This window comes from Lissotriton vulgaris, chromosome 5 (assembly GCF_964263255.1).
Source record: "Lissotriton vulgaris chromosome 5, aLisVul1.2, whole genome shotgun sequence".
Classification (NCBI taxonomy): Eukaryota; Metazoa; Chordata; class Amphibia; order Caudata; family Salamandridae; genus Lissotriton; species Lissotriton vulgaris.
This window is the reverse complement of record NC_141693.1, coordinates 759,611,655-759,637,412: the sequence shown is the minus strand read 5'-3', so window position 1 is coordinate 759,637,412 and position 25,758 is coordinate 759,611,655. Positions and strand designations below refer to the sequence as shown.

Sequence of the window (25,758 nt, the reverse complement as noted above, 5' to 3'; positions counted from 1 at the left end):
TTTAATGTTGCAAGTTTTCTTGCAGTTGCCCTTAAAAACTGAGAGACAACTTGTGTAATTTTTGTGCTATCAAGAATTGTTTGTGATCTGGGTCTGTGAAACAAGGGCTATCAGTTTTTTTAAAATGTATTTTTTATATATTTTAATATTCTTTTTATGAGTATTTCTGTACACCTTTTTAGAGTGTTATTATTCTCTTGTACTTTTATCGATGAGTGTGTGTGCATTTATGGTTTTAAGTAACAAAATAAAGAATATTTGACTTGCCTTGCCTCTGAAGTGCACATCACCTAGTATTATTTTATCCTCAATGCTCAGTGTTTGTATTATTTAGTATGATTCAGGACATCAGGTCTTCTCATGAGGCACATTAACTTTGATACTCTGAGGCACATCAACCAGTGGTCTCCTGATGTGCGCCAAATACTACACCCTTGAGAGGCATCACCCAGTCTTTTTAAAAGCTACAACACCATGAGGTGTACAGCTAGTGCAAGGTAGATGCACATCACCCCATCCTACTCTGTCCTGTTTACATCACCTTGTGCAACAAGAGAAGGTAGTTCCTCTGCGGGCTTATTAGACCCTGTATTGTGATGGAATCTGCCTATTCTGAACTAGTGGATCAGGGGATCTGAGTGGTCAGATTGTGATCCCCTCACATACCTGGTATGGTGTCATGCTTCATCATAGGGCTCTCCTCATCAAGCCGGTACTGCAATGCCTGACGGGCCTGTGGGCTCTCTTTTTGAGATCATTTGATCTGTTTAACGCCGTAAGGTGAGTGCGTGTGAGGGGCTAAGAATAGGGTGGTGTTGGGATGACATAAAAAAGTCTAAGGCAATCCAGAAACGTTTTAAGACTGTTGGGATCCCTTGACACACTAAAAACTTGTGCACCCACTGTACTTCATCATTTGTTACACAGATGCAGATTTTAATTGGCCTCCACCAGAAAATGTATGCATGATGAAGATTTCTGCTTCTTTGGTGCCTGTATGTTTGAAAGTCTTGGGGCCTCATTTATGGTATTTTGACATATGGCAGCACAGCAAAGCACCTTGTTTCGTTGGCATATGCCAAAGTGAAAGGGCAGATATGCACCGCATTTAAGCAATACAGTACATTCCGGTCCTTTGTGCTTGCACTGGTGCCATTTTGGCAGCCTAGCGCCAACGTAGGCATTCTTGCATCATGGTGCAAGGGTGCCTCAATTCAGGCAGCATTGTTTTTGTGCAGGAAAGGGCACCGTCCTGCACAAATACAATCCTGTGAGGCGTTTTCTCTTTCTATGTTAGCTGCAGAATGCAGCACACATGGAAAGAAAATGTGGAGAAATAAACATATTTCTTCTCGGTATGCCTCACCTTGGGAGGCATACGAATTTTATGCTTTTCCAGGTTTTCATCACTTTGTAAATCTAGGGCAGCATCAAATCTCCATGGGTGTTGCATGGGATAACTCACTGCAACGCCAAGGGAATGCTTCCCAGGTGCAGAATAAGGCGACACACTGATTTGCATTGCATCGCCTTACTCATGATTTATGAGGTCACTCAAAGCCATGCAGGGTGGCTTTGCATGGCTTCATAAATCTTTTCCAGACCCCTGCATCATGCATGCACCACTTTGAGGTGTGCAAAATTGATGCAGTGCACTCATAAATAAGCCCCGGAGTACATCAGTGGCTGAGGGTCTATACAACATAGGCAAAATGGTTGTAAGAAGCATTTGATATGTGGTTCATACTGTATTTCTGCATGTGTGCATGCTGAGTTTGTGTATGTGTGCCTATATGTTGGGTTCCTTTTTTTATGCGGACTGTAAAAAATATCACAACTATTGACTTTGTCAATGCTTATCATGATGACCAGTACATGCGATATCATAGTTGTCATTGATGGTGGTGAGTCACAGCTCTAACTTTGTAGCTGCACAAAAGTCCCATCAGGAATATGGTTTTCACCTCTCCTGGCAAAATATCATTTTGACTGGTCTTCATGCACTGAAAAAAATACAATTTTAAAAAGTGTTTGAAGAAATTTGATGCCACGCTATTTAGCCTCATCGTGCTTTATGTGCAGGTCACTTTGCCAAGATGAACAGACTGAATTCATATACTTAAGACCACCAGAATAAAACTCATCTACACAATCTAATTTACTTAGTACACAGCCATATCACAGAAGCCTCCAAAAGCATACGGTTGTATATAAAAATGTCAGCTACAGAAACATTATGCTACTAAAATATGTAACTAAGATATCAAGGACGAAAATATTCAAAAAGTACATGCTTGTAGGTAAGTATAGATTTATTACTCTTAACTCCACGTCTGCATATCTTGAATAGATCTTAAGGTGGAATACTAAAGAAAAACAAAGCATGGTTCAATGAACCGAAATATAGCAACGGCTCCCTAAACATCCAGGCAGAAATTGTTCAGACTAGAAATGCAACTACTTCTCCACAGAACAGATAAAAAAATACCTAACTCCACATATACATGCCTTGGTGATACATATAACTTCAAGGTGTGTAGCTGTGGAGTTAAGAACAGTAAATGCTTACCTCCTTTTCTGAATATTCCCTACTACAACCATCCTTTAAAACTCATTCCACACAAACACACAGACAGCATGGTACCTACTCTCCCTTTTGTGCAATGCTATATCTTGACATCTGAAGGAGATTTCAGAACCACCATGAAAGCCATTGGCCCCTCCGATCTGGACGCAACGGTACTCTGCTAACAGGAGTTCCAAATTAGCCTCCTGCATGAAAGAGGTCCACCCTTCATGCTGATACAATGGTGGACTTAAGAAATTCAAACCCACATTTCCTACTTTAAATACCATCACTGACCACCGCTTGAAGCTGTATCACATTTAAGACCTGTTACATCACATGCAACAGTGTAATGAGCAGTGCTCTCCCTACCTGGAAGAATTATAAATCTGATCACATTTGTGATGGAGTAACCCATTTGCTGAAATCTAAATGCGGCCCATAGTTTGATCACCAAACTGTCGAAAGGTGGTTCTCCTTCTCTGAACAAATAACATGGGGAGTATCAGATTTCAAAAAGAGGTAATTGACATGTGCCTCACTTGTGACCAAAGTTGAACTGGTGAACGCCTCAGGCTAAAGAGAGAATTCCATGCGCTAGTACAAGATTGTTGCCTCTGCTAGTCTGGGGGAGGGGGCACATGTATATCAGGTATGGCTTGACAGTTCCAGTAATAGTACTCACATCACAGTATGGTTGCATGGCAGAAAATATTGTATTCAGAAATATTGGTCGTCATATACATTGTATCCTAAATATCATTTACAAAAAACCATCCCATTGGGTATACATTTCCTATTAACTCCTATAGGGTGATATTTTTGTAAACAATACTATATTTATGTCGAATTATATTCTGGTACCAAACCTTAGAGATTTCTTCTGTAGTTTTCTTTGATCATGACAATAGGGCCAATCATATAACATGCATTGTAAACATTGTGAATGTGTGTTATTTTTTTCGTACCCACCCAATCGGTCATGTATTGTAGCATCTGCTAATTCTGGCTCATTTGTAAGAACAAGCTGCATGGGATCAATGCATGAACATCCATTTAAATGTCTGGTAACATGGATACTACTTCTCTTATCCACTGCTTATAGTATGTATAGCCCCAGACACTACCTAAGTTGGTATTGTCCCTCAATACAGGCACATTACTTTTCTTGTGAATCCCTTTTCTATTAACACTTTATTTGAGTCCATTTCTGATGCTCCCCATTGGTTCCTTAGCACTGATACAACCTGCCCTTCTCCCCCAATGAATATTCCTTTGTCTTGCATGCATGTGATTACCACTCCTGTAGGCCTGTTCTCTCTACAGTCTGCCCAGTATCCATGCCTAGAGAGTACCATTGTCTCCATATATGACAGTCACAAGATGATTCTGGGTGTAGAAGCCTCCAACATGAAAAACTACTATTACTGCTTCTTTTACTTCTTCACCTGTCATTCCATTCTCATTTGCGCTAGTCTTCAACTTTCAATGTGCTCTCTCCTACACCACTAAAATTTGAGCAAACTTCTCCATTTCTCACCTCACACCAATGGGGTCAAATATCACTTCACTCACATCAACCACCTGGGCACTTATTAGAGATAGGGTGCATTGTACTTCTTTGTGCTTGTACTACAGTTTACACAGGTATGCCGGGAGCTAGCAGGGACAGTGAGCCCGATTACAAGCAATGAGCTGCCCTCAGGGCATCTGTGAACCTGCGCTTGCCCTGGTGCAGGACATTCAGTGTAATATGGAACGGATGTTTTCACTGTTCTGTTATGATGGGATGCTGTCTGCACATTAAAGAGGGGAGAAAGCCCCCGTAGCATGCAAGTCCAGTGAGCGACTGTAAGGAGGCACACTGACAATGCTCCACTTTTTGTATTGCACTGTGATTTTACCTTTTAAGGGCCTTTTTGCCCTCCGGCCCTGTATCCATAATACGGAGTAGGTGAACAAGGAAAGTGATTTGCTCAATTGCATGGAGCCATGCCCCCACGCAAATGAGGGAACACCTTCTGAAGATAGCATTTGTGAAACATATGAGCCAGCACGATCAGTATTGCAGAAGAGGCTGTACAAGCATCTGAAGAGGGATGTAGCTTAGTCGGTGAATTTTGTGAGAATGTGAATCTCGAATTTCCCAACTAAAAAAGCAGTGGGTTGCAAGGTGGAGAGAGTGAGATGAGCAAGGTTCAGGATGGACTGTTTCTTTGAGGATCTGGGTCAGTACTGATTTGCATTAATTGGGCCTCTGCCTAGAGTGGCACAGCTGGTAACAAATTATGGGTTGGAGTGCAACCCCAAGCGATTGGCCCTGGTAAGACTATTTGCAAACATTCATCCCATCACCTTTCAGTTGTTAAATTGCCAATAGTATGCCTGGAAACCTGAGACTGGCACAGCTGTTCAAACCTACTACTGCCAAGGTTTGTAAATTCCAAAAGGCAGTACATTTGCACCCATTCAAGGAGTACATTTATAGGTGTAGATGTACTTATTTTTTGGTAAACCAGTCACTAAGATATGCCCACTCCAAAAAGTGACCTAACTACCAAACCAAGAATGCAGTTAAGAGTGTCATACTCCAAACACGCCCCAGAAGCTATGCGTCTTCAAATCTTACCTGGGGAGGTTGTTCTCTCTGGGAACTCATGACTATGGTCGAGTTCAATTGCAAAAACAACAAGTGATGGACTGAATGTGGATCAATGTCACACACTCCCCCAGTCAAAAGATCTGGGCCCAAATCCATTGTTTTTTTGCACTCCACACCACCCTGGGTTAGACAATGGCGATATGCAAATCAGCTCTGACCCTGTTGCCCCATGGGAACAGTCCAGTCCGAACTACAAAAGCCATGTCCTTCCCAGAACGGAATCAAGCATCCTAGGACCGGACCGGTTTCGAGGTAACACCTCTCATCAGCCCGGCTAGCTTGACTCCAAGTGGTGTGGAGTGCCTGGGACCCACGTCTGGGCATCCCCAGCGCACTTAGGGCGGCAATTGCAAAAACAACAAGTGATGGACTGAATGTGGATCAATGTCACACACTCCCCCAGTCAAAAGATCTGGGCCCAAATCCATCATTTTTTTGCACTCCACACCACCCTGGGTTAGACAATGGCGATATGCAAATCAGCTCTGACCCTGTTGCCCCATGGGAACAGTCCAGTCCGAACTATAAAAGCCATGTCCTTTCCAGAACGGAATCAAGCATCCTAGGACCGGACCGGTTTCGAGGTAACACCTTTCATCAGCCCGGCTAGCTTGACTCCAAGTGGTGTGGAGTGCCTGGGACCCACGTCTGGGCATCCCCAGCGCACTTAGGGCGGCAATTGCAAAAACAACAAGTGATGGACTGAATGTGGATCAATGTCACACACTCCCCCAGTCAAAAGATCTGGGCCCAAATCCATCGTTTTTTTGCACTCCACACCACCCTGGGTTAGACAATGACGATATGCAAATCAGCTCTGACCCTGTTGCCCCATGGGAACAGTCCAGTCCGAACTACAAAAGCCATGTCCTTCCCAGAACGGAATCAAGCATCCGAGGACCGGACCGGTTTCGAGGTAACACCTCTCATCAGCCCGGCTAGCTTGACTCCAAGTGGTGTGGAGTGCCTGGGACCCACGTCTGGGCATCCCCAGCGCACTTAGGGCGGCAATTGCAAAAACAACAAGTGATGGACTGAATGTGGATCAATGTCACACACTCCCCCAGTCAAAAGATCTGGGCCCAAATCCATCATTTTTTTGCACTCCACACCACCCTGGGTTAGACAATGGCGATATGCAAATCAGCTCTGACCCTGTTGCCCCATGGGAACAGTCCAGTCCGAACTACAAAAGCCATGTCCTTTCCAGAACGGAATCAAGCATCCTAGGACCGGACCGGTTTCGAGGTAACACCTTTCATCAGCCCGGCTAGCTTGACTCCAAGTGGTGTGGAGTGCCTGGGACCCACGTCTGGGCATCCCCAGCGCACTTAGGGCGGCAATTGCAAAAACAACAAGTGATGGACTGAATGTGGATCAATGTCACACACTCCCCCAGTCAAAAGATCTGGGCCCAAATCCATCGTTTTTTTGCACTCCACACCACCCTGGGTTAGACAATGACGATATGCAAATCAGCTCTGACCCTGTTGCCCCATGGGAACAGTCCAGTCCGAACTACAAAAGCCATGTCCTTCCCAGAACGGAATCAAGCATCCGAGGACCGGACCGGTTTTGAGGTAACACCTCTCATCAGCCCGGCTAGCTTGACTCCAAGTGGTGTGGAGTGCCTGGGACCCACGTCTGGGCATCCCCAGCGCACTTAGGGCGGCAATTGCAAAAACAACAAGTGATGGACTGAATGTGGATCAATGTCACACACTCCCCCAGTCAAAAGATCTGGGCCCAAATCCATCGTTTTTTTGCACTCCACACCACCCTGGGTTAGACAATGGCGATATGCAAATCAGCTCTGACCCTGTTGCCCCATGGGAACAGTCCAGTCCGAACTACAAAAGCCATGTCCTTCCCAGAACGGAATCAAGCATCCGAGGACCGGACCGGTTTCGAGGTAACACCTCTCATCAGCCCGGCTAGCTTGACTCCAAGTGGTGAGGAGTGCCTGGGACCCACGTCTGGGCATCCCCAGCGCACTTAGGGCGGCAATTGCAAAAACAACAAGTGATGGACTGAATGTGGATCAATGTCACACACTCCCCCAGTCAAAAGATCTGGGCCCAAATCCATCGTTTTTTTGCACTCCACACCACCCTGGGTTAGACAATGGCGATATGCAAATCAGCTCTGACCTTGTTGCCCCATGGGAACAGTCCAGTCCGAACTACAAAAGCCATGTCCTTCCAGAACGGAATCAAGCATCCGAGGACCGGACCGGTTTCGAGGTAACACCTCTCATCAGCCCGGCTAGCTTGACTCCAAGTGGTGTGGAGTGCCTAGGACCCACGTCTGGGCATCCCCAGCGCACTTAGGGCGGCAATTGCAAAAACAACAAGTGATGGACTGATGGGGATCAATGTCACACACTCCCCCAGTCAAAAGATCTGGGCCCAAATCCATCGTTTTTTTGCACTCCACACCACCCTGGGTTAGACAATGGCGATATGCAAATCAGCTCTGACCCTGTTGCCCCATGTTCATCACCTGTTGTGTTTGCATATTCCGCCCTAAGTGCGCTGGGGATGCCCAGACGTGGGTCCCAGGCACTCCACACCACTGGAGTCAAGCTAGCCGGGCTGATGAGAGATGTTACCTCGAAACCGGTCCGGTCCTCGGATGCTTGATTCCGTTCTGGGAAGGACATGGCTTTTGTAGTTCGGACTGGACTGTTCCCATGGGGCACAGGGTCAGAGCTGATTTGCATATCGCCATTGTCTAACCCAGGGTGGTGTGGAGTGCAAAATAACGATGGATTTGGGCCCAGATCTTTGGACTGGGTTGAGTGTGTGACATTGATCCACATTCGGTCCATCACCTGTTGTGTTTGCATATTCCGCCCTAAGTGCGCTGGGGATGCCCAGACGTGGGTCCCAGGCACTCCACACCACTGGAGTCAAGCTAGCCGGGCTGATGAGAGGTGTTACCTCGAAACCGGTCCGGTCCTCGGATGCTTGATTCCGTTCTGGGAAGGACATGGCTTTTGTAGTTCGGACTGGACTGTTCCCATGGGGCACAGGGTCAGAGCTGATTTGCATATCGCCATTGTCTATCCCAGGGTGGTGTGAAGTGCAAAATAACGATGGATTTGGGCCCAGATCTTTGGACTGGGTTGAGTGTGTGACATTGATCCACATTCGGTCCATCACCTGTTGTGTTTGCGTATTCCGCCCTAAGTGCGCTGGGGATGCCCAGACGTGGGTCCCAGGCACTCCACACCACTGGAGTCAAGCTAGCCGGGCTGATGAGAGGTGTTACCTCGAAACCGGTCCGGTCCTCGGATGCTTGATTCCGTTCTGGGAAGGACATGGCTTTTGTAGTTCGGACTGGACTGTTCCCATGGGGCACAGGGTCAGAGCAGATTTGCATATCGCCATTGTCTAACCCAGGGTGGTGTGGAGTGCAAAATAACGATGGATTTGGGCCCAGATCTTTGGACTGGGTTGAGTGTGTGACATTGATCCACATTCGGTCCATCACCTGTTGTGTTTGCATGGTCGAGTTCAAAGCAGCAGCCTCTAGTCCCCGCCCTGGGATCACGTCTTAGTCTCTCCTACGAGAAGTTTTGATGGTAAAGTGGTCAAATCAGTGCATGTATGCAGGGCTCCATGTTTCCAATTATCACTGTTTGTCTTTTATTCTTGGCATACGACCAGAAAAACTGACACAGACAAATCTGATCAGACTCAGGTCCTCAAATCCACCTACCAAGCCAAAAATAGTTTATTTGAGGGTCTCACACCTCAAACAACTCCCTGCTGCTATGCATGCATTATTTATTGCACCTATTAAAGTGCTGTACTGTAGGGTTTGGAATTCAGTCTGTTTTGCAAGCTACCCGTTTTACAAACTCCAACCCACATATATTCCAAAAAAAGAAGTGAGGAATAGACTAAAATATATATATAAATATATATATATATATATATATCTATATGCGCACAAGACTCCCAACACTTCCCATCCGCAAGGACTAGCAAGCAGGAGACGGACCACAGGATCTGATCGTAGGTCTTTATTCGGTCAGGTTTCTGGTATAAAAGACAGCAATGGCGCGTTTCGGGCTCGAGAGCCTTTGTTCACATGCATAGAATTGCGGCTTCAATACATTTTATATAGTGCAAAACATAAGTGTCCGCCCAAACTCCACCTCTGTTCTGGTCATGTGACCATAGACATGGAAAACATCCCCATAGAAAAAAGTGACATTGCTTCATCCCTATGTCCGCATGTAAAATACATAGATAGATGTATAAACATATAATTAAATATATGTTATCCCAAAATCACGGCATAAATGCACCTAATGTCATATGTATAAAGACATTTCACGATAGAAAAAACGCACAATAACTGATTCCTCCTATGCTCCAATGTACTGACTGAAAAGACATTTATAAAAAAACATTTATAAAATCACATTCTAGGATAAATCCTGGGGCTAGAAGGGGAATCAGTATATATCATACATTAAAACATTCTATCAATTGTAATATGTGGAAAGAAAGGGGAATTTGGGGTGAATGTGGGCAATACTTCATAATAAAGTGCTACTAACAGTGCCATAATTCATCTACCAACAGTACAAAGAGCTGTAGAGTCTAAAGTGCTGAGTATAGAGGTAAACAGTGCATACCCTTATGATAAAAAAGCCAAAATGCATATGTATAAATATTGCTTTCATTAAAAACTGGTCAAAACCATATTTTCTAAATAAAAAGTCAATTATAAAACATTACATAAAAAACGACAATTTCATCATATTTACACGTGGTGCAAACCTAATGTGGGATACATATAACCATCTAAAAGAGAGGACCAACAGATGGATAATCATGTAAAGAGAGGACTAAGGAACTGCTGAACATTGGAATAGGTAACAGGGAGCCTGACTACCTATAAAAGCAGTAATAGGCATCCAAATCACTCAGTGTAGCCGAGGGGTAAAGGAAAACCCCCCGCAGGTAACAGGGAACCTGACTACCTGAGGGGGGGGGGGGCCTTGCCCGCTCCCCCACGTGGACAGGTCCTTCTTCAATATGAACCTAGACAGGATTTCACAGTTCATCTTTAAGGCTAATAGATCATACGGGCGACAACAGGCAAAGCTAGTCCAATAAGGATCCGAGATCAAAAAGGTTCTTATAGATACGTATGTATGTCCTCGGTATTGTTAATGCCATTCCGCAACTTACTATCAAACTCGAGTATCATGCGTGTTTCAAGCTGCCTGAGTAATAGTTCCCTATTGCCACCCCGTCGAGGCTTGAGGACTGATCCTACCACATAGTAAGACAGACAGCTCACATCTTTATTATGATGTTTCAGAAAATGGCGAGCTACTGAGTAAGCTGTATCGCTGTGCAATATAGCTCTCAGAAGTTGCAAGATCCTGACGTGTACCTGCAGTTTGATACTGCCTATATAATTTAGACCGCAGGTGCACGTCAGGACATAAACAGCGAACTCTGTCTTACAAGTGTGATTGCCTTGAATTGGGATCTCAGTAGGGCTAAAAAGGGTCCGGTAATGTGTTTTATTGGTCCCAAATTTGCAAGCCCTACCAGTAGAGCATTTGTGGAACCCTGTCTTAGGTTTCAACCATGTGCTTTTTTGCTTCAATTCAGGACTGACTCTGTCTAGGACTGACTCCATACTTTTAGCCCGGCGAAAGTGCCCAGAGGTTAACTAGGTAACGATAAGCTTAATATGTTATCGGTTAACACAATGGGCCAGTTTTTCTTCATGATAGCCCGAATTTTGTTTTCTTCATCGCTGAATACAGTGATGAATCGCGGGCAATCATTGGATTCTTTACCAGTCATAATCTGTACGTCATTATTGTCAGAATACGGAGAGTCTGAAACAAACAGACTCTCCCTAGTTCTCAAATTAGCTTTACCCAAGGCTTGATTAAAAGTAAGGTCAGAATATCCACGTGCCTTGAGCCTCACCCTGAGTTCTTCTACACATAGATCAAAGTCACAAGTGGAACTACATATTCTCTTGAGACAGAGTATCTCACCATAGGGAATACTATGAATAGTGTGTTTTGGATGGAGGCTGGTGGCGTGTAAGGTGGTATTACCCGCCGTCGGTTTTCTATAGAGGGTGGATTGTACTTTGCAATTGGCAATATAAAACTTCATGTCTAGAAATTCTGTTTCGTTCCTGCTAATATGAGACGTGAACTTCAAGTTAAGGGAGTTGTTGTTAATTTCATTTATAAATAAAATGGCTTCCTCTTCCTCCCCTTGCCACAGAATACAGACATCATCAATATATCTCAAATATTTTATGATTTTTTCTTTGACTCACACCTCATGTATGACGTTGATATATATATATATATATATATATATATATATATATATATATATATATATATATATATATATATATATATATATATATATATATATATATGTTACCTACTGGCGGTCACCAGTATGTAGTTATAGTTGGGACCTAGTTTCCATAGGAAAAGCGTTTTTTGTTTTCCCAATAACTTTGGCACCGGATGACGAATCTTAGCGAAATTTTCAAAACTCTTGGGGTGCTCTGGTCAGCTCCTATCCTGAGAGTTTTGGGGTGATTGGTAAGCGGGGGTCGGGAAAAAAGGCGGTCCCAAAACATGTTTTCTCCATGTTATTTTCCATAGGAACTTTTGACACGGCTACAGCCCGAACTGCTGAACAGAATTACACCAAATTTGGCAAAAAGGTAGCCCTTGTTTCAGAAAGAACTCTTTTTGTTAAATGGTGTAAACCATTCAGTAGTTTCTGAGAAATTTAAAAAAAAAGAGGTCGGAAAATGAATTTCCCATAGGAAAAATTAGACACAGCTACATCTCGAACTGCTGAACGAAATTACACCAAATTTATCAAAAAGGTAGTGCTTGATTCAGAAAGCGCCCTTTTATTGAATGGTGTAAATCCATTCAGTAGTTGCTGAGAAAATCAAAAACTAAAGGTTTTGATATAGTGAGGTGCGGTGGATCCGCGGACCCACCCCACCACGAGCTTTATTCTAATTGGCTGTCAACACTCCAAACCAGGAAGTGTTGGCAGCCATCTTGTGCCTCGGTAACCACCACCTCCCCGGGGCTGTGCAATAGGTGGGAGGGGGGCCATGTGGCCCCCCTCCTGGAGCCCTCCATGGCCCTGGGGACCGCCACCCCCAGGGCCGGCTCCTGCAGTGTACCGGGCTGCCCACCCCTGGGACACTGTTGTTTGCAATGACAGGGTAGGAGCCCCGCCCTCTCATTACAAACTGCTTTGCTTCATTGAAGCGAGAGCAGGGAAACCTGCTCTCGCTTCAATGAAGCAAAGCAGAATTGCTTTTCCACAAGGGGAGCTGCACGTCAGCAGCTCCCCATGTGGAAAAGCAATGGAGGCTCCCTCAGGAGGCGGGGAGCTGGCGGGACCGTGGGGGGCATTGGGGCTCCCCCGCGGTCCCCAAAAGATAGGGGCTGCCACGGGGGATGGGGTCCCTGGGGCTAGAAGTGGCCTGGGAAAGGGGCCACACAGCCCTCCTCCCCAAAAATAAAAAAATAAAAAGTTTAAAAAAATAAGGCTGGCCCCGGGGGATGGGGTTCCGTGGGCCAATAGAGACCTCAGGAGGGGGGCCACTCAGCCTCCTCAATAAAAAATTGTGGCCATGCCCTGGGGGATGGGGTCCCTGGCGCTTGAATTGGCCACAGAAGGGTTCCCACGCGGCCCCCTTCCCGTTCATATATAAATATTTATTTTTAAATGGGGGTCAGGCCCTGGGGGATAGGGTAACAGTTTCAGAATAGATGTTTAAATAGAACTTGTAGAAACAAAATAGCTCCACCTGGGGCTATTATGACATTGTCACCAGCATAAATCTAAAGTGCGGCATTGACTGCGAGATGGGTGGCGATGAGCCTGGAGTCACAGGGACCCCCAAGCAACAGTACCTTGGAAAAAAAAGTCTATGGATGATGCAGAGCATTATGGAGATGAGTCGTCGGTGCTGAGGTGAAGACGGTTCCCTGGTTGCCACAGGGCAGGTGAGGCGTCAAGTATGTGAGGAGACGAGGCATAGAGTCCAGGACAGGAGAAGTTAGGCGGCATGGGCGGTGAGGCTTCGGTTCCAGTGAGGCGATGCGAAGTCAAACAGTTTAGCAGGGCAGTGTATCATGCACTTCGCAATCGGTGCCCCTGGCCTCAGTAAAGGTCACTGGTGGCAGCGCTGACTGTGTCGGAGTTGTTCTTCTTGCTTTGCAACATAAACCACACAATTCTCATGTCCCAGGAATTGGAATTGGCGCCTTTTTGAATGCAGGAGTCCACACAGGAGTACAGGTTTTGGTCAGTGGGTTGCAGGGGAAGTCCTTGTGGCCCTGAGACTTCAGAACAGGAAGCCAGCACACACAGGCCCTTGACAATTTTTCTTCAAGTAGGTTCACAGCAAAGTTCCAGTCTTTGTCCTCTCTTTGGCAGAAGCAACAACTGCAGGCCCACCCAGCAAATCACACACAGCAAAGAGGCAGTACTCCTCCTTACAGCCCTCCATCTCTACTCCTTGGCAGAGGTTTCTCTTGAGTCCAGAAGTGATCTATTTCTCTGGAGTTTAAGGTCCAATACTTATAGCCCATTTTCTCTTTGTTCTCTTTGTGGCAAGGGTCTCTGAGCCCAGTCCAAACCAGCTCTGTCCTCCTGGTGTAGCATGACCACAGGAGATGGAGATGGCATTGTACAAAGGAGACACTGCCTATTCACGTGCAAGTGAAACTCCTCCCACCACTTTAAATGTGGCCAAGGACTATTCAGTTCATCTATGAGTCACCCAGGAAATGCAGGACTCACCTCAACCCCCTTGTGGCTGTCTTTAAAGATGGCAAACCCCAGCCCATGTCACTCCCAAACCACACTGTCAATACATAAACCAGCTGAGGCATACAGAATGGTTAAACAAGAAAATGTCTACTTTCTAAAAGTGTCATTTTTAAACACACAATTTAAAAACCATTTCCCTAAAAAGATTCTAAGTTCAGAGAGGCGAAACTCCATTTCTACATCTTGTCCCAGTGGAAAGGTATACTTGTAAGATGTTACAAAGTAACTCCCATGTTAACTAATCGAATAGATGACCTTTAATAGTAAAAAACGAAGTTGGCAGTATTTCACTATCAGGAGATGTCACACACTCCAGTACATGTCCTACCTATCACATAAACTGCAACCTGCCCCAGGGGGTACCTTGGGCCTACCTTAGGGGTGCCTTACATGTGAGGAAAGGGAAGGTTTGGGCCTGGCAAGTGGTTACATTTGCCAGTTTGATGTGGTAGTTTACAACTGTGCGTGCAAACACTGCAGAGGCAGATCAGAGATACACTTACAGGGCTACTCATGTGCGTGTCACAGTGAGTGCTGCAAACCCAATGGTAGCATGTGATTTACAGGCCCTGGGCACACACAGTACAATTTACTAGCGTCTTACCAGTAAATCAAATATGTCAATCATGGATAACCAATCAGAATAACAATTTCCCTAGGGAGCACTTGCTATTTGACACTGTACAGCAGTGGTAAAGTGCCCAAAGCATCTAAGTCAGCAGAAACGAAATCTAGCATACCATCAAAAATACAGAGGGTAGAGGCAAAAATGTTAGGGAAACCATGCCAAGTATACAGAGTCAAACAAACACACACTTGCACACCCACACAACTGATTACACATCCATACAGCCACTCACACACCCACTCACAGACCAACAAAACCACTCACACACCTACTCAGAGACCCACAAAGCCACTTGTATTCCCACTTGCACATCCAATCACACACCCACACAACCACTCACAAACTCACTCATACACCTATTTAGCCACTCACTCACCCACTCACAGACCCACAAATCCACTCCCATATCCGCTCACAGACTCACACAGCCACTCACACACCCACTCAAACACCCATTCACACACTCACACACCCACTTACACATACATCCAGCCACTTACACACCCGCTCACACACGCAGTCACACACTCACACAAAATCAAAGGTTCAAAGGACATTACAGTTAGGAAATAGCATTTAAAAAATATAGAACTTCAATGAAAAAAGCAAAGGATGTTATATAGAAAATAAAATAAAACTGTAGAATTTGTTTTTAAAAGTGAAGGTTACAGGAACATTATAGTTAGGTACAGATTTTACAGACATAAAACTATAGAAATTCAGCAGTTATAGTTATCTCAGGTAACTAAAACGTGGGCACTAAGGTAACTATTACTCATGCCCTCCCCATGCACTGCTAATTACCTCAAATATTACATCACTGATGACATCTATCACATCATTGAAAATATCACTGTAAAATTTGCAGTGAAAATATTGATGAGAAAACTGTGCTTTGTGGGCGAGGTATAGTTACCTGAGGGCACGAGCTATAGTTACTTGAGATAAATATAAATGCTGAATTTCCATGGTTCTGTGGGTGAACTTAACTATAACTTTCCTTTAACCTTTGTTTTTTTCAGTGATGATAGATAGATAGATAGATAGATAGATAGATAGATAGAAGATCGGTCATGAGATGGTGTGGAGAAAGAGCTGGGCACAGCTTCCTTCCACCCTTACATAAAAGAGTTTTGGACAGCCCCTCTGTTTTGAACTCACAATCCTTCTACGTTAAACTGGCTGCTCTCACTCTGTTTAATTCCATTTCAGGATCATATGACCTTTCAATGTCACTTGCTGTAATACCCACTTAACACTCACTGACTCTTAAATGTATGGTGTTCTAAGGACACCTGATGTAGAAAAAGGAGACACTTTATTTGTATGTATGTTCTATAATGTCAACTTATGCACGTTCAAACAACGAAGGAACAATTATCTCTTTCATTAAATAAACACCTCAGTCTAATTTCCTCCCATATATTTAGGACGTTGTGGGGTTTTTTCTACGCAGTCTGAGCAGCTGATTTATCAACATTTTGGAAAGAAATTATTTCCCGATTTTAAAGTTGTCTGGTAAAGAAATCGTTAAGGCTGCCCTGGTAATTCCTTTACCAGCTACTGTGTTCCCCATGCTTAAGCCTGGACACCTAGGTTTGGAAAATAAAACATTGCTACCTTTGTTAATTCCCTCAGCTTTCTTCAGAAGCAAATGCTTGTTAGAAACATAGCCGAGAATTACCAGAGGATGCACTGTGTTGCTGGAGTAAATGAACTGCAATCCCCGAAAATATTAGGGATGTTTTAACAATAGTGGAAAGTGAGGAAAAAAGTCCTGTGATCTAAATATGGGGCATTTTTCTCATCTGCTCCATAAACTCCATGAGCATAATGGAGCCCAAGGCAATGTCGTTGACTACATCATCGGAGGACTCTACTCAAAAGTTGCAATGGTGGAAGGCGGGAGTTTTGCTGAGTATGCTGGAGCATGATTTTACAAACCTCAGCCAGTTTGCATCGTGTAATTCATGGTTTCTTATTACATGCAGGTTGGAGGTCGCTCCTTCACCCTGGATGAGGTGAAGGAATTGAAAAACACACCCAGGATAAGTCCAAGAAACTATGGTGCTTGGTGCAACGGCCTTCCTGCGAAGTTCAAAGCGGCGTGTGTCACCAACCCTGCAGAAGCCTTTGCAGTACTAAGTAAGATAATTTAGTGTATAAGCCGGGTATGAGCTTTGCATGAGAGTGATCTGATCTGGAGTGATACAGGTGATGTGGGAGATGAAAAACGACTTGTTCAGTGGTTTTGTCTGAAAATGATCACATTCTTCTCAGGGTGGAGTGGGGGTATTTATGAGCAATAAAAAGATGCTCCATCCCAACCATGTCCTCCTCGCGAGTAGGGTGACCAACTGGCATGGGTGCAAATTCAGGATGGTGAGTGTAAAAATTCAGGACACCCTTTCACTCATCCGTCCATCCATTGACCCTTTCACTTATAAATTCATCAATCATCCATCATTTCACTGATGCACCCACCCATTCACTCATCCATTATCCACCCTTTCACTCATCCATCCATCCTTTAACTCACCCATCCACCCTTTTACCCATCTATTTACCTTTTCTCTCATCCATCATTCCACTCACTCACTCACTCATACATCCATCTTTTCTCTCAGTATCCATCCATTCACTCTTACATTCACCCTTTCACTAATCTATCCAGTCATCCACCCATCCCTTCACTTATTCACTTAACCACCTTTTCATATTAATTATGAGCTGAGCTTTTGTCTGCAGAGTTGCAGACAGAAGAGGCCCATCAAGAATTTCACCCTTGCTGTAGTTCCTGAGGCAAGGGGTGGGTGGAGGTAGGGTTCACTATGCTGTTGCACATAGGCAATCTGAAAAAGTGGAAGACATGAGTCATGCATGATGCACAGTGCCAGGCCATGTGGTGACTGTGACATGGTGTTGTTTCCAGGGCTTCAAGTTGGATGAAAAAACTGGGGGGACTCTTCAAAGGCGGTATTCGATGTAATTAAAGGTGTGGCTTAAAACACCTAAGCTAAAAATCTGTGCTTAGAATAGTGTGCCACCCGACTGGTATTTTGCTTCTTCTGTCATTGTATCCAGATATATAACACAACAAGTACTGTTAAACCTGCAACAAGCCAGAACTATTGACTTTGTCAATGGTTGTTAGTTGCATAAACTAGGAAAAGGCTGCAAGCATGGCTTCTTTGAATAGAATATTGAAAATGCATCAGTTCTAAAATGATGAGACTGTGAAAAAACTCTAGCCCCTTCTTTTAAACTTCCTTCACCAGCTTCTTTTCTTGCTTGAACGGGATTCTCACGTTGCAGCATTGGCGTTTTTGCACATTTCTTCCTTCTGACAGAATACCCTTCCCTAGAGAAAGGCTGGGGGAGGCCCACCACACGCTTTGCAGCCCAGACTGGCCCATTGTCATTCTGTATGTTGCAATCAGCCGCATACAGAATGATAAAGGGCAGGGTGGGGCTGCTCTTGTGCTCCGAGGAGGAGTGTGAGGCGGACCCATCAGGGAGCTGAGGCTTCATGCAGGGAAGCAGTGCTGTCCCCTTTAATGCCCAAAATTACGGACAAAAGGCGTCGGTAAAAGGGATCCTCATGGACAATGGACGTGAGGTCCAAATTACAGACGGTCCGTGAAATTTATGAACGGTTAGTAACCCTACTCGTGTGCCAACAGAAATATCCTGCAGACCCAGAATTTTTAAATATGCACAGACCATGGTCCCTTGCTGCTTCTCTGATTCTGCTGGCACAAATTGGCGGTTCGTCTGCTGTCTATGTGCGCAGAGTGCCTTTCAGTGGAGAAATGTGGCTCAATGGTTAGAGCGGCAGACCCTGATGCAGAGGTCTAGCCCGGGACCAGGGTTCAATTCCCCGCCTCGACGGGTCTTGGGCTCAAAAATTCCATGGACCTGATCATTCTCGCCTCGGTGCCTATTCCAATCATGGAGTCCCACTCTGCAACTCTGGGCAATAGCTTGCTTAATCTCCACAACGGCCCCCACAACGCTAAGGATGCCTGGCCTCCACCTTGGGGGTGCCCAGGAGTGGACGCCTCACAGGGAAAGCCAGGATGGGTTCCACAGCGGTATTCGTACAAGCGCCTTGAGACCCTTGTGGGTGAGTAGTGCGCTATACAAGTATCAATTTTGCATGAGCTCACAACTGCAGTCAGAGCCTGCTCCTTATTCTTAGAAACTATCTGTTTTCCTGGCTAATTTTTTATGCTCTCTGTGGCCACTGGTTGATTTCCAGATTCAGTCAGGCTGCTTGCTACCTTTTTACTAATATCCAGTGGCAGCTCTTCAGCTTGCTCTGTACTGATGCTTCATGTCTGCTTCTCTGCCTGTGGTTCTTGATGTACTGCCTCTTGTGCTTACCTCAGATTTGATTGCTGCTGCGCCTGTGTCTGTTGTCTACTCATTTATTAGAGCCTGTTCCTCTGTCACAAACTGTACGCCTGTGCTACTCCCCTTCTGCACTGTGGTTGCTTCACCAGAAGTGCGTGTGGATCAATTACTTAGATGGTTTCATCCCAAAAGGTTTAAATTAATCTCAATATTCTTAATTGTAAAAAAACGTACTGATGATAATTCATACTGTGACAAATATGGTAAGAAGACTATGGGATGAATGTTTGTTTCATCATGAGATTACATGGAAATGTCCTGAGAAGAGAATTCACAAGAATCTTGGGTGAATGGCAGTTCACAGCCACCCAAAATGATCGTTTGGTTTATGACCACTGAGGGGATCGTTGAGAGATGTACACAAACTCCTTTTAGCTCCTAATACCACTATCATGTACAGTACTTAGTTGTTCTCAGCTAGATATGTTTGTGATAAATAAATACAAATACATATGCTTACTTGCACACAGTATATGTGGAGCGGGTGCACTTCTGTCAATCAGGTTGGCTTCTGCTCCACCAAACTGTGGCCTCCTCACCACATTTGGAGTTTGGAGACCTTGAGATTAACAAGAGATGAAGCCTTTCCTGGCTCTGCCAGAAGTCAGTCATTGACACCTGGCACAAGGTTGCCACCTTTGAGGTGTGGAGAAACCAGCCATATTTAAGGCGGGCAACCTGATGCACATTTTCCTTGTTTGCGTCTGCCTTTGGAGGCAATGCCTTCCCTTTTTTTTTATTCCTAGGGGTATGTGGGCTAGAAGGAGACATAAGGCTCTCCTACCTGATAATTGAAGCAAAACCTTACAGTGTTCTTTATAGGGCCCCCATCGGCTTAGAAGGAGAAGATGCTTCCCTGTTGGCACATTTACGCCAAGGGAGTAGCTTCACTGGTAGAATCTAGATTGCTTTACTCTGCTGCATCGTACCAACTATTTTAAGTTCCTATTTCAATTATTTTCTATGGGAGGGTGTTTTAGAACCAGTTGCTGGCCATATGTTGTGCTTGACTTGCTAGTGTTTTTTTATTTTAGTAGTAACATAGTCTCAGAGTTTGTGAATAATGAAAAATAGTAAACTTACTCAAAAGTCTAACCTCACTCAAAACTGTAAGCTACCTTTCTCAATCAGGCCCAATGTCTGCAATCATCCATACATGCTGATTTGCTTTGACCTTAACCAAGTCTGATTTATGAAAAATATATTTACCTTAATATCCATTAGCTTTTTTTTTTCAAATCAGATGAGGTTTCATTTAGGAAATTGAAAAAAGGGTTCCATGGCCTGGGAAACCAGATCAAACACCATGTTTTGGAAAAAAACACAGGAGAGATTCACCCTATGTAGTATGGGAGGCTTTCAAAGAAATCTTTAGAGGACAGTGTATTGTTGAAAGAGTGCGGCAATACCATATCGATGGGACTAAACAGTATCCCTGGAAACAGTGTTTGAGTAAGCCTTGCACCACTATAGACTAATGGGCTCCCTGGAGGATTTCTTGAGGCTAAATTGATCTTCTTGTCTCAGAGAAATCTAAAAAAGCTTTGCTATGCCACCACCAGAAATTTTATGACAAGGCAACAAGACCAGCTCGCTACTGGTGGAAGGCTCGGAGCTCAGACAGTCTCTAGGGCAATTCCCTCCTTTCAGGGAAGCAGGGATGTCACCCTTATAGTATGAAGCTAATGATGTCCTCCAGGGACCTTTTTGTGGCCTTGTATCAAAAGTATCCAGTTCTTTCTGTTGAAGCATAGTCTTTCTTCGATGGAGCAGGCCTCGGAAACTGATATAGATAAGTGAGAGGAATTATTAATGGAGAAAGAGGTCTCCACTGCAAATTTACTTCATCACCCAGGCAAGTCCCCTGTTCCAGAAAGACTTACAAATTGGTTTTATAAGCATTTCAAAGATGTGGTGGTCCCCCAATTGGTTTCCGTATTTAACTCTTTCCTATCCTACCAAACAGTATCCCACTTGATGGTCGAAGTAAATATTAACCTGATATACAAGCCTGGTAAATCTGCTGACAAGTGTTGCTCCTACCAGCCCATTCCCCTGTTAAACTCCAACGCAAAAATCTATACAAATATTCTGGCGAATAGACTCATGCCCCACTTACTGTACCTAAGCCACCCAGCTCAGTGAATGTATTAATTTTTATAGAGAAGGCCAACTACCAAGCTACTCCCATGGTGATTTCATCAATGGACACCGAAAAGGCCTTCATCAGGGTCAACTGGGTTTTTCTCACTAAAGTTTTGGAGGTAATTGGCCTTGCATCCCGTACAACGTCCTGAATAGCCCTGCAGCAGTTATAAATTCCCAATGTCATGGGTTCTTGACAACAAGGGTAGATCGGGAGTAACTTCTCTGTCCAGTGGAACAAGACAGGGCTGTCCACTGTTTCAGCTGCTTTTTGTGCTCACTGTTGAACCACTGGCTGCAGATATCAGACAGCATTTGGATACTGTGGGTATGCCTTTAGAGGGTGTTCAACACATTGTACATTTATTCATTGACAATACCCTCCTGATGCTAACAGACCCACTAAGGTCAATTCTTAAGGTGATGGAACTCCACTAGGCCTACAATAGGGTTTCAGGGTTTAAGGTGAACCTAGGAAATTGGAAATGCTCAGTGTGGTCTTGCCACTGGAGATGAAAACTAAACTGGTGAATATGCTTCTATTTCGATGGCGGGCAAATGAAATACTTAGGTACCTGAGGGATTACATCATCCAGCAGCATCACTCGCTTTATGCAGCAAATTAACTACGTCTACTGTATGCTATCAAAAATGATCTCCTTCAATGGAAAACGTTATACATTTCCTGGTTGTGGAGAGTGGTGGTAATTGAACAAAATATCCTACCCAGACTACAGAATCTTTTCTAGGCATTCCCTGTTAAGTTCCCAGAGACTGAAATAAAGGTCCTACAGAATTCTATAGATCACTTTATCTGGGGTGGGAAAGACCATGAATTTCCAGGAATGTTCTAAGAGCTTCGAAGATGTCTTGTGGGGGGGGGGCTGGGTCTTCTAGACATTTGAAGTTACCAGGCAGCTTAGAATACATTTTGAATGGTTGTTATATGAAACATGGACACTGCAGTAATGGCCGGACACCCTGGCCGATACCGTGGCTCCAAAAATATGCAAGGCCTTTTGTTTGCTACTTCTCTGAAATTATCAAATTGACCTTAGATGTCTGAGACACCCTCATCAGAAATCATAAGCTTGCTATTTTCCCATCCCCGTTTACCCCCTTGCAGGTAAACATGGATTTTTCTCTGGGTACCATAAAGAATGACTGTTCGAGGTGGGCTGATGATGGCTGTATGATGCTGCACAACCTGACACCAGATTTGGAATGGTTTTACATGAAACATTGGTCTAAGACTCTTGGTCACTCAATTCCTCTGGAAAAGTGGCAAAAACCTTGGGTTGGCATTACCTCCTTTTGAACAAATTTGCAAATTTACAAGATCATGATGTTGTAGCTTATCACCAGCTCGCTTAATATGAATGTATGGAACAGCAGAAGAGTTATGTTAGAGATGTTGCGGTGAAGATGGTGATGTATTGCATGTGTTGTGGTCATGTCCAAGGTTAACACTGTTTTGTAAAGCGATCTTTGGTCATATTAAAGGGCTTATTGGATACCCACAAAGGCCTGACCCCACAACTATAATCCTGGATCATCAACCCATCAGTTGCAAAAAAATGGCCGATGTGGACTGTAGAGTTATCAGCAACGTGCTTCTAGCCGCAAAGCAATTGCTAGCGCTAAGATGGAGGTCCCCAACCATTCCACCTGTCCAAGACTGGGCGGGAAAGCTAAGGACCTTGATTATCATGGAAAATCTAAGATAGAGGGTCCTGGATATGGGCCATAAATTTGAAAGTGGCAAGTTTTGATGAAGGACAAGGGAATGGGCTTGGAATGTATTAGGTTTTTAAGTTTGTTCAAATTGACGACTTAACGGGGGAGGTACTTGTAGGTCTCATGCGTATCCTTTAAAAGTGAAAGATGATGTACCATTATAACCTTGATGCCTGTTACATTAGATGTTCCCTTCTTTTCAGTAACTTTTAAGCAGGGAGCAGGAAGATGGTTGGTTCAAGAGTAGGGAAGGTTTCTTATCTGTAAAAAATACTAAAATGCAACTTTACTTTTAAGTATTAAGCTTTCCCATAACATGAAACAGTTAAGAGAAATTACTTACTATTTCATGGTGAGCATTCATGTTGTAGTTCACGGAAATCAGTCCCATATCAGCAGTTGCGCTGAAGCAGAGTATCCAGGCATTTGATGCTGTCCTTTGAAGTACATGGATGGGTGTTTGCACTTTTGTTTTCTTGTGTTTAACTGTCGCTAAAAATGAACATTAAATTTTTAAGGCAGTCGATGCACGCAATGTGTACTCTTTAGTTTTCAATGGCATAAGTTGTGGTAAGGGATGCGATTCATTATATTTCTCCTCAGTCATAATGTTTATCGACGTGTCACTGTTGATGAGGAAAGTTATCGAACAACCATTTACTTTCAGTGTTATTTTCAGACAATGTTTGAATGATTTTGGTGCTTTGGCATGTCGACTTTTCTTTGACTGACATTTTTCTTCACGTGTGACCGGTCCAACAGGTACATGCTTTACTGAGGTTAACATTGGCATGGCACAGGCATCTTCTTCACTTTCACTTGATACTGATAAAAAATAACTATTTGAGGATGATTTAGATGACAATCAACTAAGTTAAGTGTCAATTTGTCATAGCTGGCATCACCACTGGGTTTTGTGGGTACGTGTCGAATGTTGCTTCTGTAACGTTCTGACGGGCATTTTGTCTTCACGCGGTGGTGCACTTGTTTGTCCCTTTGCTTTGCAAACAGTCATAAAATGGTTCTCCTTCCCAAAGCCCTTACATATCTATCCAAGAGTGGTACATTTGTCTTTGTGTGGAAATGAAAATCCACATCTAAAACATAACTTCTTTTTACATGTGGCCATCACCTTGTGTCCTTCGGTCTTTTGCGTTGGCTTACTTTTCATGCTCATGACTGATTCATTTTGGGCATCTCTGGCCTCCATGTCAGTAGCTTTGATCGGCATTCTCTTCACCTCCAAAAGCCATTAACACTTGTTCCAGTCTCAAAGTTTCTCTCAGCATTCGCCATCTGAATGAATCGGACAAGCACTCATCAATTACCCTAAGCCGTATGGCTTATTCATTATTACATGAATTGAACTAACTGTTTAATGAGTGTGTTAAGTCTTTCTACAAATTCATTGATGGTTTTGCCAACTTTCTGTAATTCTTGACTGACAATATATGTTTCATAGTCAACAATCAGCATTGGATTGAACTTGAGATTCAAGGTGTCTTTAATCTGATGGTATGTGATTTCTTCATCAGTTTGTGGCATTTTGTTTATAACTTCCTTTATACAATCACCTACAAGATTTTCGAGGTATTTGATAATCTTTTTGTTAACAGTCTCTTCAAGTACCTCAATGAAATCTTCAAATGTCTCTATCCACGTAGTCCTTCGGTTGCCAATATTTTGCTTTTTTTGCAGCATTGATGGATGCTGGTAGTTTCAAGAAGGCAGCAGCATTGCAACCATTTGTGGAACTTACAGATGTTGAGAGTAATGTTTTCTCTGTCACGATGTGGTGATCTTGTTCATGCAAGCCATCTCTGGGGCCTTGCAATGTACTAACTTCTGGGTCATCTTTGACACTGACTAGAGACTTCAGTTCTTTCTTCCCTGCCATTGAAGACTTGCACTGTTCCGATTGTCGCTCTTGACTTTCAATTCTTCAAAGACCTGGGGTCTTGTTCTGAGCCCCATTCAACAGTTTTGGTGGTGCACCTCTCCAGGTATGGACAGCTCCATAAGCACAACCCTGGGCATTTCTCCTTGGGGCTGCTGTGTCCAGTGCTGCGGTATGACGACTCTCTTTAATTACTTCTAGTAAGCAGACGGCTGTTTCTTGCATTTAAGTAGCTTTGCTTGCAACGTCTCTGTGCACTTGCTCACACCTATTTGATCTCTGCCTTACAGCACTTGTAATCACAGCGTTATCTTGCACTTGGCAGTCACTTGGCACTTTTTGACACCAGATTGATCTCTGCCTGGCAGCACTTGTAATTGCAGCTTGATCACTCCCTACTAGGTATGGTTCTATGTTGCGTAGTAGTGCGGTACCTTTATGTATGGCTTGACCAACAGGTACTTGACCACCAACGTGTAGATTCTCTGTAAATGGTTTAGTTTTAAACTATTTCGCAGTGCCTGGAACTGCGCTTTGACTCCACATGCATTAAGCATTGATTCGATACTTCAACGACAGCACGTATGGCATGCAAAAATAGTTTGCATGGACCACAGCAACTCTCTAAGGGAGCAGTGTTAAGCTTCGGGTTCCTTACCCCCTATCTCATTGCCTTTTGTAGCCTATTCCCAGGTTTGGTATCCTCCAAAGAGTATGCCACTCACAGAGCTTGGTATACTTGTCTTTATTTGTCTGCGTGTAACTGTGAACTCAACATTAAAAAAACTACCTACACTGAAATACACTCTAGCCATTATATCATAGCTC

At 44.0% G+C, this 25,758-nt stretch overlaps 1 protein-coding gene across 1 annotated transcript in view; it reads left to right on the top strand.

The window, feature by feature from the left end:
• LOC147711519 (guanylin-like) overlaps positions 1 to 25,758 on the top strand; it is a 54,024-nt gene that overhangs the window by 8,103 nt on the left and 20,163 nt on the right. Inside the window, exon 2 of the mRNA XM_086920204.1 lies at positions 16,727 to 16,880. Coding sequence (XP_086776330.1) covers positions 16,727 to 16,880 — 154 coding nt within the window. The remainder of the gene's footprint in view (positions 1 to 16,726; positions 16,881 to 25,758) is intronic.